We start from the raw sequence: 17,563 nt of genomic DNA, 5'->3' as shown, positions 1-17,563 counted from the left end.
CATTTTCAATCTTTTGCGTTGCACATTTGCAGAGCTTAGCACATGGCATGCTTGGGAGATTGTTCAAATTAAGTGGAGTGTGGCCAGATACACTTGTACTAATGAGAAGAGTTAATTGCCATTAGAGGGCCCCTAAACCTCCCTGAGGTTGAAACTTTGTTGTGGTGTTGCAGTTGCACACGAGTATAGTACAAGCAAGAAATTTTAGAAACAGTGCCATAATGGTGAAGTTAGTACAGTATAACCTCATTACAACAGACCTTCATAGTGAAGAGAATTTTGGTCTGTTGTAAAGGGAGTATGTAAAATCTAAGTACTGTTACAACAAACTTTTATGTAAACGCTGAATGGGTCTGTTATAACCAGAGAGAATTACGAGTCACAAAATTCGTCTTATTTTTAACCGGGGGACAAAAAAAAAAAGCGATTTTTGGGAAATCGCATTTTCAGTTTTTGTAGCCCATTTTCTATCTGATTCCAAAATATCTTCACTGAAAACTACGTAGAAGTGCTATAAAATTTTTTTTTGCATCTGCCAACTTGGATAAAATTGCGGAAATAGCAAAAAAAAAAAAACAGCGTTTTTCAAAATTATAGCTCGGCAACGGCGCAACCGGTCGCCGCCATTTTGGGCTCGTCGTGAAGAGCATTTCTCCGTGTTCAAGTTCTCCGTTTCAGCTAGCTCCTCCATTCAGTAACAAGCGTACAAAAAGCACATGTTTGAAGTTCAATTCAAGGCCTCCGATTGGCTGTTTCTGCCGTGATGCTCGCTTCGGGATCGTCGTCTGCTGCTTGTGCGTCGCGAGGTCGCGACTGTCGAAAATTGCGCAACTTAGTGACGCGTTCGCACTCGTTCTGTGTTCACGGGTCGATGATAATTTAGAACACTTTAGTTTGGCAGCTGCAAGCGGAAGCTCAATCATCAGATAACGATAGCGCGCCGCACTCGTCGCGAACATCGCAGACGTACTCGTTGGACCCGCTGTTAGAGCTAGCAGGGGCGTAGCCAGAAATTTTTTCAGGGGGGGGGTTCATCCATACTTTAGGTATGTTCGTGCGTGCCTTTGTATGTGTGCGTCTACATATACGCAAGCGAAATTGAAAAATTTCGGGGGGGGGGGGGTCAACCCCCCCCCCTGGCTACGCCCCTCCAGAGCTAGGTTCTTCTTATCAGCACTTCGGAGCTTATGACGAAGACCACCGCAGGACAACTCTTTGTACTCGCAATCGAGTATGGCGTACTCTGAAACATCGGGCACTGCGGCCGCGCACATTGCAACCGAGCTTTCTACTCGATGTCGTGGCCATAGGCGTGCGCAGGGTTCCCCATTAGGGGGGGGGGGGCAAAGGGTCGTCGCAGTGCCTCCCCACCATTCTAAGTCAATGCATGGGGCAGATTTTGCGCCCCCCCCCCTCTTAGGTGACTAGAAGGGTCAATGTACAGGGCAGATTTTGCGCCCCCCCCCCCCCTCTTAGGTGATTAGAAGGGGCGGCCGCCCCCCCCCTGCCCTCCCCTGTGCGCACGCCTATGGTCGTGGCTAGGCCTAACTCCGCTGACGGTGCCGATGTACAAGAACAATCCGAACTTTGCGGGCAAGAACATCGCGCTAGCGGACATGCGAAAGCGAAGAAGCTGCAATGTCCTTTGTCGCAAGCAACGAATCGCATCGCCCGCTGGCTCCTCAGAACCGCGGATGGGCATTTTGCGCATCGACAGTGGACCCCCGGCCAAGCTCGCCGCGCAGCGATCGCTCGGAGAAGCGGTGGCAGCGGCTAGCAATTTCGCGCGTCAGCGTCCCAAAATGCTCACCAAGCACGCTGCGCGCCAATTTTTTGTCGCTACAGCTAGGCATAGCTGATCATTGACAGACCGGAGGTCGGCAGCCTTCGTTCTTAAATCGGTACGTCGATATCCGCGGCGCGCTGTTCCCGTCCCGAAAGTATGCTAAGCGATGTTTGAAGTCTGAAGTTATTGAATTTGGTATGTGCGTGGTAGAAAAGTCCGCTGTAAAGGAGTGCTGACCACCTTGCTGGCCTGACATTTTAGTCAATTATATCCGAATGTCCGTTGTACCAGAATCCGTTGTAAACGAAGCTCAATCAATGGAACAAATATGGAGGTCGGCGTAACGCCACAAATTGGTATGTAATATCCGAATGTCTGTTATAAACAGATCCGTTGTAACGAGGTTATACTGTAGTGTTAGGTGATCAAAACGTGGCCATAGCTCGTTTCGCTCTTTCCTTCACTATGCTCCATTTGTCTCTCATCCTCACCACACGCTTGCAGACAAGCAGCTTCTTGTACAACCCCTCAACAGCATCGTCTCGACCAGCGCCGGGGATACCGGAAATGTTCGGAGAGGAAGATGGGATAGCTTTCCCATTTTGTGGCGTGCCCACAGCGCTGCGGCGTTTCGCATTGCCGATCGCAACGGCATTCCGTACTTGGTGCAAATGTTTACTTGAAATGTTAAAAAATATTGAAGGTGGTTTAGGAGCCCTTTAAAATAATGTGTATGCTTGCTGGGACCCGAGGAGAAGTCTGAATAATCTGACTTTCCATATAAGTGAGGGTCTAACTGAACGAGTCTTTACTGTATGCATCTATGCTGAGATTGCAGTGTCACTCACAGTCTAAGGGCATATTAAGTACGAGTAATCTCTTGGCTCGACGTCGAAAAGTGAAAAACGTCTATCATCTCCACTGCCAAAACTCACATTCCAGTTACAAGTTACAAGTTTTTGTAAAATACAGCTGTATAAGGGATCGGTTACATCACTATGTGCCACAAGTGTGCTGCGCTGCTGGTGTAACCATAGGTCCTTTGTGGGGCCTCATCAACCTGCTGTAAAGCAAAAGCACAACACTCACACCCTTTCATACGATGTCCTCACACTAGTGAGACGTAGTGTGCATACAAAAGAATGAGTGCTCTCTACGAGGGAGTTTACACGCTGGGCTGCAGGGAATCGGCCGACGTCCGTGTCTCGTCTTCAGTTGTTCACCCACCAAGCAGCGTCTATCTCCTTCAGACCACTCATTTGTTGGAATCTACATGTGATCCCGAGAGAAGCGCAACTGCTCACCTTCTCTTCCATTTCCTGTCGTGCCCTGGCAGCTTCCTGTCGGGCTCGCTTCTGTGCCAGCTTGCGCTCACGCTCTTCCTCCTTGAAGCGTTGCACTCGCGGGTCACAAGCGTATGCCGTGTCTGCAAAAGAATAAGTTTCTCTATTTAAAAAAAAAGCAGGCCCATAAAAGAACGAAGGTTTTGAAGCACGGCTCTGCAGTGGACAGATATTTACAGAAAAAAAACTAGGCCAGCCGCACATCTGCAAGGGTAGTTCAGACGCGGCCAAGTAAAAACCAATCCTCGATGTGAATGCTATGTGTAGGTGAATTACTCGAGAAGACGACCATAATGACGACAGCAGCCAGTCGGCAAGTCCGGGGGGCTTCCCAAGCAAAGCTCCCCCTTGAAAGGGACATTCTTTTGAACTTGCAAATGCCCCCCCAAACATCTTTCGAGACCTGTTATCAGTATCGTGCGAGTACAGTGGAAACGAGATCGCAAATTGGGCAAACTCGAATGCGCCCTCAAAGGAACCCTCAAAGAGCTAACACAGTATGCAATTTACTAATTTCATGCACAATGGGTACTCTAAAACGGCAGATTCATAAACATGCATGCAACTATACTTTTTCCTGCACTGATGTTGAATGGTATTAGGCCGCTTGTTACAGGTAAATATTGTGAAAAGTATTATTAAGTGGCGCAAGGGTTATTACGTGGGCTAGTCGGTTCACCAACATTATGACAGAACACTGCAAAATATGGGACAGTGAAACACACCCATAAGGTAACACTGTGTCCTGTGTGTTTCACTGTCCTCTTACACTCCTAAAAAAAAAAAAACAGGGTGTAGACAGTATGCACACTTAACTAACAAGTCTGGCAGATTTGCTCTCATTAGAGTGTTTCAGAGATTTTCTCTCATTAGAGGCTCTCTATTTCACTTAAGAATTTTTATTAGTGTTACACGCTTTTCTCACATTACTAATGCATACGTACGCAACTCATTCTCATGAACTACTGAAATATGGAACACATTGTGCCCTGTGTGTTTCACTGTCTCTTATTTTACACTGTTCTGGCATGGCACAAGTAGTACAACAAAGTTCTTCAAGTACCACTTAATTGCCAGTTTATAGCAGTACGGAGTGTACTTGTAATCGTACAATTGAGGCTTCAGTTAGAGATGCCCAGGAGAAACCTAAATAATGGGCCTTTGTAACTTTAAATTGTGCAAATGAGAAGGAGAGGAATTAATCAAGGGGCCTGGCCGAATTAAGTCAGCATATAAGGAAGCAGGGAAAACGTGGAGAGACATATTTTGTAGAGCTGTGCGAATAGCAAAATTTTGGGTGCGAAGTGAATTCAAATAGTGAAGTGTGAGTGCGAATCGAATCAAATATTTTTCGAATATTTCTAGAATATTTCTAGAATATTCCTCGAATACTTCGAAGCGAAATTGCAGAAAAAAAAGTTGGAGAGGATTCCTAAGCATATTCTTATGAGATAGCAACATGAAAGCACTTCTTTTCGCTAGGTTGATGAAGTGCTGGTGGGGTGGTGTTTCATAGTTGTCTTATCAAGAATGAGGCAATGTAGAGGCCGAATTGTATTTATGTACATGATTTGGTGCAACCAAAGTGTTGCCGACAACACTTTACACGTGACAGGCAAAGATGTCATTTCCTCAACCTCTCCTCCTCTTTCAACTTCTGTGGAAGCCCAATTGATGTGGCGGACAAGGGTGTGCTCCCTTCGAGTCCGGAGTTCCAAATCTGCCTCGTAGACGTCGATATATAAGAACATCTGAAATTTTGGATGCTAAAAAGCTTCGGCGTCCGATTTTTCGGACTTCCTGCCCAAATTTCAGGTCCGAAACAGCATTAATCGAGCCCCCAACTCTGCCACATCTTTCATTTCCACTGTTGGAACCAGCGTTTCTTGAGTTAGTACATTTGCAACCGTAGCAGAGCATGAAAGGCAGCTTTGCCTCAATACCGGGGTGTGATGAGGTGAAGCATATCGAAAATCTAGGGACAACTTTCAATCGGACGTTGACTGTCTTGGCTAAGTTCGACCGTAACAGAGCTTGAAAGGCAGCTTTGCCGCAATACGGGAGTGTAATGAGGTGAAGCATATTTAAAGTCTGAAGGGGTAACTTTTAATCGGACATTGAATGTATTTGTTTTAAGAGGTTCAAATAATTCAAATAGTAAAAGTCTAGTGTGAATCGAATCAAATAGCAAACGCTATTCTAAAAATATTCGAAATTTCAATATTCGCACACCCCTAATATTTTGTTGTTTTTGATTGATGTGCAGGTCACAGAATTTCTCACAAATACCTAGAGGGCTGCGACTCTGTTGTGTGCATGGGAATGCTGAGATGCATTGGATTAAGACTAGCATCGTTCACGAAGAGACCAGAAACCTCGCAGTTGAGCCTGGCTGGAAATGTTCTTTGCATCACAATGGCTAATCGTGTACTGAAGCAGGACCTTAATGACCAACCTTCGCATTACACAGAAACAACTTTTACTTAAAGTTTCTGCTATTATGTAACATTTCACAGCACGTAAAAAGTAGTGACCAGCTGTTAAGCATAAGACACCGACACAAATGAGGTCAAAGCTGATAAACAAGTAATGCAATTGGTCACACACCAAAGCTGTCAAAGCAGAAGTTTGTATTCCAGCATGATACTGAACTAATCTCAGCACATACATTTCACCAAAATAGTCAGCTTGTCAGGTACAAAGATATTGCTAAATGAGATATATATTGACAATGCTAGTATGCAGCTAGTGTACCAGCTGCATACTAGTGCACTAGTATACAGCTTGTTTTTGGGCTTCGTTTAGGCTCGCTGGATGATCACACAGTTCTTGTTTTTCCATTTGCCAATGCCATTTCGGAGCAGTTACTAACAAATATTACTTTGGAGCAGCGTTTCTCTTTTGGGAGCAGTTTGGAGCGATTGGAGCAGCACTTCCGTCACTGTTTGTGTAACTACATCCATGTTTCAGGACAAGCGTCACTCAACATCAGCCATACAAGTCACACATACACTCTCATTCCCTAGACAGTGGCGCCGCATTTACCCCTAGGTACCATTGTTAGAACTCTATGCATGGAGTAAATATGAGATAAGGGGATGAAGAGGACAAAATTACAAGTTGCTGTTGGTGGGTACCGAACTCACAACCTCTACATTGTGGTGGATGCACTAGCACCTCTGCTGCGTGGCGGCCATTCTCCCATCCACTTTCTTGGGTATTTATGTACGCAACGCTGGGTGTGTTTAGCCAGCACCACTTGCGATCACAATGGCAAATGTGCAGGGCTACAAAAGTACGAGGGTGCTGCACTGGGGTATGCAATTCTCCACTAGGCAAGCGTCGTGCCACACCTTTCTGCTTTCTGAAACACGTTTCTTGTTTTTGAGCATATCATTATGAAACTTTCACAGCTTATGTATTTTTAGTCTGATTTTCAAAACATGCAATTATTGTTCTAAACAATATGTAGTTTTGAAACTATTAAATAGTTTTTGTATTTTAGGAGCAGGCTTCATTTCTAAACTGTGAGAGTTATCAGCAAATCAGCCTATCACAATACCTGGAATGAATGCTGTATGTAATAAAACAAGAATGGATGTTCTAGGCCCATTTGACAAAAGTTATGGTGTTGTTGAACTCTCCCAGCTTGATCCCAGTTGGACCGAGCTCGACATCGCTCACTTGCCAAGTGTTCAACGTACCATAACTTTTGTTCAAATGGGCCTAGAACATCCATTCTTGTTTTATTGCATACAGTATTCATTCCAGCATATTTTGATATGCTGATTTGCTTCATAACTCTTACAATTTATAAATTAATCTTGCTCCCAACACTATACATGAAATATTTGATATTTTGAAAACAGCATATTGTACTAGAAAAATAACAGCATAGTGCACTAGAAAAATAACTGCATATTTGAAATCAGGACATAAAAATACATAAGCTGCGAAAGTTTCATAAAATGTACTCAAAAACAAAGAAATATGTCTCCGAAGCAGGGTCCCCCCTTAATTGCATCCTGTGGATTCTTGCAGGAAGCTTTTCTCTGGTTAGCGATTCTTCTTTTTTTCTTGCAAGCAGTTTTGTGCACTTGGTGTTTTTTTCGTGATGGCTGATTGAAGTGAACAGCGGGCGGCTGTGAAATTTTGTTTTGTGCCCTGTCAAAATGGCTAGGCAACTATTGTGATATCAGACCCTGTTTACAAGGACGCTGTGATGGGAAAAACATAAGGGTATGAGTGCTTTTCTCTTTTTGAAAAAGGAGGAAATGTCACTTCCTGAGAAACCTTGTCCGGACGTCTGTCAACTTCACGAGCGGACGAAAAATATAATACATTTGTGCACTTGTGCTCGAAGACTGACACGGACCACTAAAGAGTTGGAGAAGGTATCTGGTAAGCTTGTAGCTCGGTTCAGAGAGCTTTAGCAGAGGATTTGGGGATGAGAACTTCTGTCTCGAATTTCGACACATGAGCGAAGAGATGGTTGAAGCGAAAACAGGCCGTGCTTTGAAAGAGCAGCTCCAATGCGACCCAGACTTTCGCTCCATGGTTGTTTTTCGCGACCAGTCAGAGTGCTATTCTTACTACCCTGAAACAAAATTTCATATCCGCACACAGTGGCCATCACAGAAAACTCACAGCACATGAAAACTGCTTGCATGAAAAAAATCCTGTACCCAGTGAAAAGCTTCGTGGAAGAATAGTGTGCTACGGTAGCTTCGCCCAATGCAGTGCCAGTACTTTTGGTACGTCCCTCGTGACCTTAATTCTATTCATTTGCTGGTAACTCAGAAGTGACTAGTGGAATGCCTAACCTTCTCGTTTGCTCAGTGGATTGTGCCGCAAGGACGTCTGTGCACATGACATCGGCCTTTGCAAACTCTCTTTGAACGCCCACTTCTAGTCCTGTTGTGAAGGACAAATTATGCCATAATTCATCATTTCACAAATTAGCAAAGTACCCATTAAGCATCTGAAAGCTAACACCTCGCAGAGGCACACTTTGTTGATGCTTTGAATGATGATGATGAGGAGAAATTACCTGAGCCATTTTTAAGTGGTTTACAGCTTTAAACCACCCTCTCATGGCACAATTCACATTGTCTGACGCCTGGTATGGCAATTATACACTTATGTCATGCAACATTACATGACTTTGATGCAACTCCTCGCACTTGCCTGTACAGGGGTTTCTTTCATGACCAGAGTGGATGATTAGGCAAGTCATGGTTTTTTCCTGAACCATTTTACAAGCAGTGGCATGGCTCTGTGGTACAACACTCAATTGCCATGTAGAATGCCTGAGGCCCGAGTCAGACTTGAAACCCTGATTTTTATTCTTTGCATTCATGGCAATTTTACGCTCATGGGTAAGCTGCTGGCACCAACACCAAAATGCTTGCAACATGAGCTGTTAACGGCGTCGCAAGATTAGATGCCTAAAATGCTTTTTAGGCATCTAATCTTGCAATTTTTATCTCAGAGGCTTACATTTGAGGAATAAAAAGAAAGTCGCACATAAAGTTTCTTGGTGACACTGGTGGTATAAACGTGTCCAGGTCAGATTAGTGGGGGTGTGCGAATGGTGAACTTGAGGTTCCAAGTGAACTGTTCAAATAGTATATACCAGATATTATAAAGAAAAATTACATTTTTTATCATTGCCCAACTAATTTAAACAATGTTTTTAAGAATTGAAACTAGGTTTATGTGTGTATCAGTTTTTTGGTTTGAGACGAAGTTGAAGGAAATTCTAATAGTGGCAGAATTTTAATAGTACTAATAGGGCACAAGCTATGGCAGTAAAATATATAACGCTTTAAAATTTGTCATACTTAGCCCATACTAGCTCGCATAACACACTTTTAAACTTAACATTATTTGGGACGCAAGTAATTTGCACACTTAACCTTGAAGTGTGGTTTAGTGGCAGTGCGGTTCCCCTAGGTGGTTTTACAGAATATCGGTCACATGCTGCAGTGAAACCATCTTTTCAGGTAAATTAGACGCGGTAAAAGATGTCTATTACCGTATAAACGCGTGTAAGGGCCGCACTTTTTTTCAAGAATGAGGCCATTTTCAGGGTGCGGCCCATACACGCGACATTTTTTTTTAAGTAAAAACGCACCATTTAGCGAACGAAGAGCGTTTATTGCAGTATACGACATTTATTGCGCATACGGTCTCAATCGTCGTCACTCGGCGAGTCCTCAGACTTGGAGTCCGAGAGAGATGGCGTGCTGCGAAGCGCCGTCACCCCACAAGCAGTCATCTTCCGTGCCATCCATAGCTGTTAGATATCCCGCGACTTAAAACTTTGGGACACAATGTCCGTCGACACCGAGCTCCACGCAGATAGGATCCACCCAAGTACAGTCGCCAAGGCTAGTTCCCTTCACACGCAGCATGTCCGTTGTGAGCGCAAGACCAATCATTCCGCACTTCAGTCACATAGCGGAGCAAGTCTTCTTCCAATCGGGAAACTTGCAACTGCTCTCCTCGGAAGCGCCCTTAGTGCGTTGGTGTTTCGCAAGGCCCTTTTTGAGCACACCACCGTCGAACACACTTCTCGTCAACGTCGAATTTTCTGCCGGGCGGCACGTTCCCATGCTCGAGAGCATACTCGATCACCTTCAACTTATAGCCAGCAGTGTAGCTATTCAGGTACTTGCCCATCTTGCCAAAACGTGAACGCCGTGTAGAAACAAGCTAGCACGAAGGTCATCGAACAGTGCAGAAAACTACAGCAAGTGGCTGGCTGAACTGCACAAACCGAACAACGCGAACGCCATGCCAAAGTTGGTGATGCTAATGCCGATATGGATAGCGCGTTTGTATAGAGATGTGAGAAGCTAAATATAAAATCCTACTTTAACCTTTGGTTGGCGGGTCTATGAATACTAATAAAAAAGTTAAAATTTTTAGCCCACTTCACGAACATCTTAACACGAATAAAATCCAAAAATATATAAATATACTCTGGTGACGATGATGATGGATGGATGGATGGATGCTATGAGCGTCCCCTTTATAACGGGGCGGTGACATGTCTGCCACCAGGCTCGAAGGATTAAAAAAAAAAAAAAAAAAAGAAAAAAAAAAGAAAAAAAAACCTTCATTGTTTCATGTTGTCCTAATGCCTTATCTACATTGATTAAATCTATGTTATTATAACAAAAAATATAAATTCACGGTCCATCTCTCTGCCTCTTAAGGCAGAATGACCTTATTCCCCCCCCCCCCCCCCCATTATTTATTTTGTACTTTATCTCTACTCTTCTGCCACCAATACTCTAACCGTCTCTTACTTATTTCTATCGCGGACGTGTTCAGCTTTCCATTGTTGTCCCTAAAACCCAAGGCTTCATGTAGACTCGTGCCCACACGTATACCTGGGTGAATATCGCCACATTCAATCAGTACATGTTCCATCGTTTCCTTAGTTCCCCCGCAGCATGTACATTGTTCTTCTTCGTTACTGAATCTCGCTTTATAACTGCGCGTTCTCAGGCAGCCCGACCTTGCTTCAAACAGTAAAGCGCTTCCCCTTGAATTATCATAAAACCTTTCCCTCCTTATTTCGTTTTTTTCCTTTTCGGTAGTTACTCAGAGCCGGCTTCTTTTCCATCGCTGTCATCCAATAAGTCTTCTCCGCCTCTCTGACCTTCTCTGACATGGTTGCGTTTTCTTGCGCCATCTATCGACTACACCTAGAAGCTTACGCGCGCGCATTTTGAATACGTATTGGTTGAGGAAAGTGTGGGTGCGGCCCTTACACGGGTGCGGCCCTTACACGCGTTTATACGGTAGTAGTTCCTTTCAAATGATTCGGAACCTCGGAAATATTAAATTCGTGCTGAAACAAATATAAAGTACCAGGGGCGTAGCCAGAAATTTTTTCGGGGGGGGGGGGGGGGGGTTCAACCATACTTTATGTGTGTTCGTGCGTGCGTTTGTATGTGTACATGCCTATATACGCAAGCAAAACTGAAAAATTTCGGGGGGGGGTTTGAACCCCCCAACCCCCCCCTTGGCTACGCCCCTGTAAAGTACTGCAATCTTCGTCGAATATTCGAAGCACTCAAATATTCACACAGGGGTACAGATTAGCCAGTGTAGATCAATGAGCATCAACTCAAAGAGTGAGACGCAAATGAGCCAGCACTTCATGAAGCAATTTGCAGCTGCATTGCCTAAATGCTCTTTCTAAGTATTGCAGCTACCAACACTGTGGGCCAGCCAGGATCAGCCATTTTGTAGGGAGTGCTGGCAACTCGTTTTGCTGCGGCACATGCACAATGCCAAGTTGCACGGAGACGGGCTTGCCTTTCGGGCTAAACAACTTTTCTTAAGGACGTGTCGGCAACTTTCTCACTGTCTGGGCAAAAGGCACCTTCTGGGGCACTTTAACACCACTTGAAGCTGATGCACTGGCAGTTACTGCTATTTTTGTCGTATGCAACTGTAATTCTTGCTTTAATCCTCATTATATAACTTTACTCTGTTCAGAAATTGCTCAATAAGAGATAATTTGATGTAGTTGGGTACCAAGCGCGCAAACACAGAAAAAGGATGGGCAATGAAAATGCACGGAAAGTCACGCACCGACAAGCTGGCGGATGCGTTGCATCTCCTCCCGCTTGCGCTTCTGCCGCGCTGCCCGATTTTGCTTCTCGATCCAGCGACGCTCTTCCCGACTGCAACACGAAGCAGAAAAATGAGTGCCCACATGAAAGCTGCCATTACAATGTGAACTATTAAAAAATTTTAGAACAGATGCAAGAGAATCTAATCTTTACATGGAGTCAAAAGCGACATGTGACTTGCACATAAATTAAGATACGTATATTCCTGCGTTTTGATCTCTCACTCTGATAAAATTAACCACCACTTATAATAACAGAAATATCTTCAATAACCCTTCTCAACAGTACGCTAGCATACACCGTACCTTTTAGTGTTTTATAAGCTCATCTTGATAAAATCTCTATTTCACTGAAGAATTTTTAAAAATGAAGCTTTGATAGCTAGTGTTAAACCCTTCTCTCACATTACTAATGCACACGTAAGCAACTCATTTTCATGAACTGCTGGAATATTTTAAAATAACAGAGAGCTGAGCTAGTTGGTAAGTATTCATGTTAAAGAGACAGGGCATGCAAACACTGACACAAGAGAGAAGTTTGTGGTGTCTTGACTTGTCTCTTGAGTCCGTGTTTGCATGCCCTGTCTCTTTAAAATTAATAATGGAATATAGAACACATCATGCAGGGTTAACTGTAGATTACCGTTCGGCAAGTTCCACTCAGCACTGAACAACTGATTAAAAAAAAACAGAAGAGAAGAGAATAACACTACACAAGTGTAGAGCAATTCTCTTCCTTCATGCTACTTTTCTTCGAAATAACATGTATGAACCGGCCCCACAGCAAACCCTTCTGCAACGGATGAATGGCCAGGCTAGGGATTCTCAAACCGAGTTTCACGTATGGCATTCCAGGGTTCTACGAGAAGAACCATAAAACGGGGAAAAAACGAAGTTTTCCTGCAGTACTAATTTCAATAATTCATTTAACGAAAGTAGAACTTCCACATTGCATTTTGGATGTAGCAATGCCACCACACTCCACATGTGGTAGCCTGTCAAACACACACCAAGCAGCAGGTTGCAAGATTCATCACTGCGCGATATTTATGTACAAGGAGTCCAAGATGAGTATTCTTCATCGCTGCCTGCAAGCACTGTTTGTAAGCATGATTACACTATGGAATTTACCCGTGTCCTTAAGTCTCACTGGCTTGTTGTAGCCAATAATTGATTATACTGAACAAAACTGCACCGCTATGTTAATTCACTTTTCTTATCAATATCGCACTATCATGAAAAGCCAAATCAACCTCACCAAGTCTTTCCCTTTGCCGACATACGGCCTCGCTATTTCCGTTTCGCAAGTTTTTTTTTTTTTTTTTTTGACCGCCTCCTCGGTTAAGCCGATTCGCACGAGGGACGTGATCGCGGACAAAGCAGTCACGTGACATGTGATGTGATTCGGACTGCTCTGCAGCCAGCATTCACATGTTCTTTAGTGCTAAGACTCGTAAAGAAGAGATGCCTTTTCGAGTAATCGTGTCCGAGAGGAATACTTGGCAGAAATCGAGATCGCGGTTGCGCCTGTCGGTGTCTTCCTCGTCCTTTGTCTAAAAAAATTCTTGTGCAAGAAGTAGTAAAGCACTTGGATGCACATGAGAGGCACTACTGTAGGTCTTTTAGCACTACTGTAGGATTTGGTCTTTTAGGCTTAGCGTTGTGATTGGTATGTCAGTGACAAATCCACAGCACAAAATCACTCGTATTTATGAGCAAAATAAATAAAGAAACAAACTGTAATTAATCAAACACCTCATTTGCGTCAGGGTGCAGCTTACTATGGCTAGAACAGAAGCTGGCCAGTGTCAATGCATGGTGTGACAAAAAGAAACACGCACGGAAAGCCAACTTGCCCCTTTATTACTGCCAGCTCTTCAGTTAAGAGCAGTGATGCTCAATATTAAAAATACAGAACACACTGAACTGTAGGTGCCCAAAGCCACATGCTCAAGTGACAAGTGTGCTATGCTACTCGAGTTATTGGATGAACTGCAGCAGTCAACAAGTGGGCTGTAACCATTATGGTTACAGCAGCACGAACGACACGTACGAAGAAGGAGACGGCGCCCGTTGCGTCTCCTTCTTCGTATGTCTTGTTCGCGCTGCTGTAACCATAATTGGATGAACCACACGACTAGTACTGTGTTTATCCAACCCGAATTTCTGGCAATGTCATACTTTATTTGATAATGTTCGTGGCACGAGCTGATAGCCAGCAATTCGGTGATGGACTTCAGTTGCTTTCCAACCGCAAGTGGGATACAACAACGTTTCTAGAACCAGGTCAGTTTCGCAGCTCCTCATAGACGCTTGCTCTCCGAAGTGGACGTGACGGCCGATGCAAGAACTAGCGGAGCTGCAGTTTCATCTTGCATCATGCCTCACGCGTCGTCTGCTACAACACCCATGTGACCTACCGTCACTGCAGCCAGCTGCAGCTTTCGGCAGCCGTGACAGCCGAGATTCCAAGATTTAAACTTTTTCAATAACCTCGACTGTCTTAAAAAACGATTATTTCACAAGCTAGGCTCCAGGAACATCAAAATGTAATCATACGTGACCTATAATAATGGTACAATCTCACACGTCTAGCTGTCCTCTCGCACAAATATTCCATTGCTGTCAACCTGTGTTTAGCCGCCACGGTGGAACACTTCTTACGGTGCTCGGCTGCTGACCCGAAGGCTGCGGAATCGATCACAACTACGGCGGGTCGCATTTTTTCTATGGAGGCGAAAATGACATTGGCTCACGTACTTAGATTTGTCATACTAATCAAGTCGTAAAACAGAGGACCGTTCTTAATTTTCGGGCAAATTATTTCCGATTTCTTCAGAAAGGCGTACAACCCGAACTATGGCTCAGCAAGGTACCTTATTTGTATTCCCTGAATCCGGTCAGGCGACTTGTAGCGAAGCTATCATCATCATCATCAGCCTGTCTACGCCCACTGCAGGGCAAAGGCCTCTCCCATGTTCCGCCAATCAACCCGGTCCTGTGCTTTCTGCTGCCACGTAATAGTAATACCTGCAAACTTCTTAATCTCATCTACCCACCTAATTTTCTGTCTCCCCCTCACACGTTTGCCATCTCTTGGAATCTAGTCAGTTACGCTTAATGACCACCGGTTATCCTGCCGACGTGCTACGTGCCCGGCACATATCCATATCTTCTTGATTTCAACTATGATGTCCTTAACCCCCGTTTGTTCCCTGACCCACTCTGCTCTCTTCCTGTCTCTTAAGGTTACACCTATCATTTTCCTTTCCATCGCTCGCTGCGTCGTCCTCAATTTAAGTTGAACCCTCTTTGTAAGTCTCCAGGTTTCTGCTCTGTAGGTAAGTACCGGTAAGATGCAGCTGTTATATACCTTCCTCTTGAGGGATAGTGGTAGATTACCATTCATGATATGATAATGCTTGCCGAAAGAGCCCCACGAAGACTATAGCGAAGCTATAGTCTTCACGATTCTGGTGGGATATGCGCTCAGAAGGTACTTCTTGCAAGTCCCTGCCCTGATTCGAAGTGATGACCGACGTTCGTTTCCATGCCGCTCGTGCAACACGAACCTTTGTCCCTTTCACACATGCTAAATCTAAAGAACTGCTTCCCAAGTGATCACCATTCTCAAACAATCACGCACGGAGTACGGAGAAAGCGAGCACAGAGAAACGCGCAACGCGTCGCAAGCGGCTACTCCTCGTGCGTCTGAGATCGCTCCGGCAGCTGCGTCGCCTCCGCGATTAGCTTCGCCAACGTGCCATTGAGAGCAACGGTGCGTTGCCGTATCCGATCCCGGGGGCCACGGCAAGTGAAGCAAAATAGAGCAGCAGCGCCGTAAGTTCACGCGTCGGCCGCCTGTGCCGGCACGCGAGCGGAGGTGCGAAACTGTATTGGTTCTAAAAACGCTGGGATACAATGCAGAGGCACAACAGGCAACCCGACTGAAATGCTGAGTGGGCCGCACTGATTAGCCGCTTCACGTGACACTGTAATTCGCATAGGTTTTTTTGTTCTCGCCTCTTTGCATTACACTGAGTTAAGGGGGGACACTGCTCTTAAAACTTTTTTTCTCATTTTCTTGATCGATTTTGTTGATACTTGGTGAGTTTATGTATATTAGTTATATTGTATATTCAAATATGCAATTATTTTTCTAGTATAACCGGTAGTCTTTGAAATACAATATTTTTCATGTGCCTTTTAGGGAGGAAGATTTTCTTTCTACAAAGAGAGTTACAAAGTAAATCAGCATATCACAATAACCTGTAATCAGAACTGAGTGCAACGAAACAAAAACTGATGTTCTAAGCCCATTAGAACAAAAGTTATGATATGTTGAAGATTCACAAGTGCGTCAATTTCAAGGTGTATTTCCTTCGCGAATGTTCCACATACCATAACTTTTGTTCTAATGGCTTAGAACATCAGTTTTTGTTTCATTGCACTCAGTTCTGATTACAGGTTATTGCGATATGCTGATTTACTTTGTAACTCTCTTTGTAGAAAGAAAATCTTCCTCCCTAAAAGGCACATGAAAAATATTGTATTTCAAAAACTACCGGTTATACTAGAAAAATAATTGCATATTTGAAATCAGCACACAAATATACATAAACTCACCAAGTATCATCAAAATCGATCAAGAAATGAGAAAAACATTTTAAGAGCAGTGTCCCCCCTTAACATGTTGCTGATGCGCTTCATTGGAATGACGAAGAGCCACCATGGGTAGGCTGGTGTGTTTCACCAAAGCCAGAGAGTTTGACAAACCCCTCAATCTGTGCCTTTGCTTATCGCCCGAGAAAAAATGCTCAAATGTCGAGCTTCTAAACGGTGCAAACTGAATGAACAGGACATAAAAATGCAGGCATGGTCACTCTTGCTTGCTAGTACCACAAGATGTGCAACGGTTGTGCTTGCACGTGCTAATGCTATTTTTTTTTTGCCTTTATCAAGAGCCTATTAATGTGGAACAAGTGAGCACAAGACTGAGCAATGAAGTGAGTCTGCTTACTTTTCGCCTTTTTCTTTCTCTTCTTCATCCAGATACGAGTATTCACGCCACGAATCAAAGCTGTACCTGCAAGCCAAAAAATAGTAATAAAGGTGGGCAGGGTTTGCACCACAGGGAACAATACATGCAACAGGCCACAGAGAATCACATGCGAAGATTAAAAAAAAGAAAGAAAAGAAAGCAGGACACTATTGACATGCAAATTTACGTGCCTACATTTTTCTCCAAATGAGATAACTCTTTACAAACCAATGAACAAAGCCACAATTTTTAGTGCTCTTAAACTTAATTTGCTTTTGAGACATCTCGCCAGAAGGTACAGGATGACAAATTGCCGCTTATTTGTTGGCTTATTTGTACATGCTAAGAAACCAATTTTGAATATTTCGTATCTGCTTAATTAAAGCTACCACAGTTGTTACTGTATATGCTTGGAAATAAAGAGACCATGAATATGTTTAGGTCACTCATAAAAGAAAAAAAATATTACAATTACAGCATCGTGTGATGCAAATAGAAAGAGGCCGTTAAAGGCAGAAGCTGGCAGGGCTTGTCACTGCTGATGTTTCCCTTTGTCCTTGTCTGTAAAATGAGCGTTGGTGCGCATGCTGCCAAGCTCGTTGTACAGACAGCAGTTCACAAACACCCTTGACAATACCACGTGTGGCACTGCATAGCCTGCTGCATCTTGTTGGCACCAGCTGACAATTGTTTGCCTTCCAGCAGATGCTACATTGTGTGTGAGGGCATTAAGAGGTCTA

The 17,563-nt window shown here is 44.0% G+C and overlaps 1 protein-coding gene across 1 annotated transcript in view; it reads right to left on the bottom strand.

Annotated features, from left to right (window-relative positions):
- LOC119397078 (dnaJ homolog subfamily C member 2) overlaps positions 1 to 17,563 on the bottom strand; it is a gene marked incomplete at its 3' end in the record, with an annotated part of 83,814 nt that overhangs the window by 39,388 nt on the left and 26,863 nt on the right. The window contains 3 exon segments of the mRNA XM_037664518.2: positions 3,091 to 3,212; positions 11,743 to 11,834; positions 16,803 to 16,868. Coding sequence (XP_037520446.1) covers positions 3,091 to 3,212; positions 11,743 to 11,834; positions 16,803 to 16,868 — 280 coding nt within the window.

Source organism: Rhipicephalus sanguineus, chromosome 6, assembly GCF_013339695.2.
Source record: "Rhipicephalus sanguineus isolate Rsan-2018 chromosome 6, BIME_Rsan_1.4, whole genome shotgun sequence".
NCBI classification, from domain to species: domain Eukaryota; kingdom Metazoa; phylum Arthropoda; class Arachnida; order Ixodida; family Ixodidae; genus Rhipicephalus; species Rhipicephalus sanguineus.
This window is presented reverse-complemented; position numbering and strand designations above follow the sequence as displayed.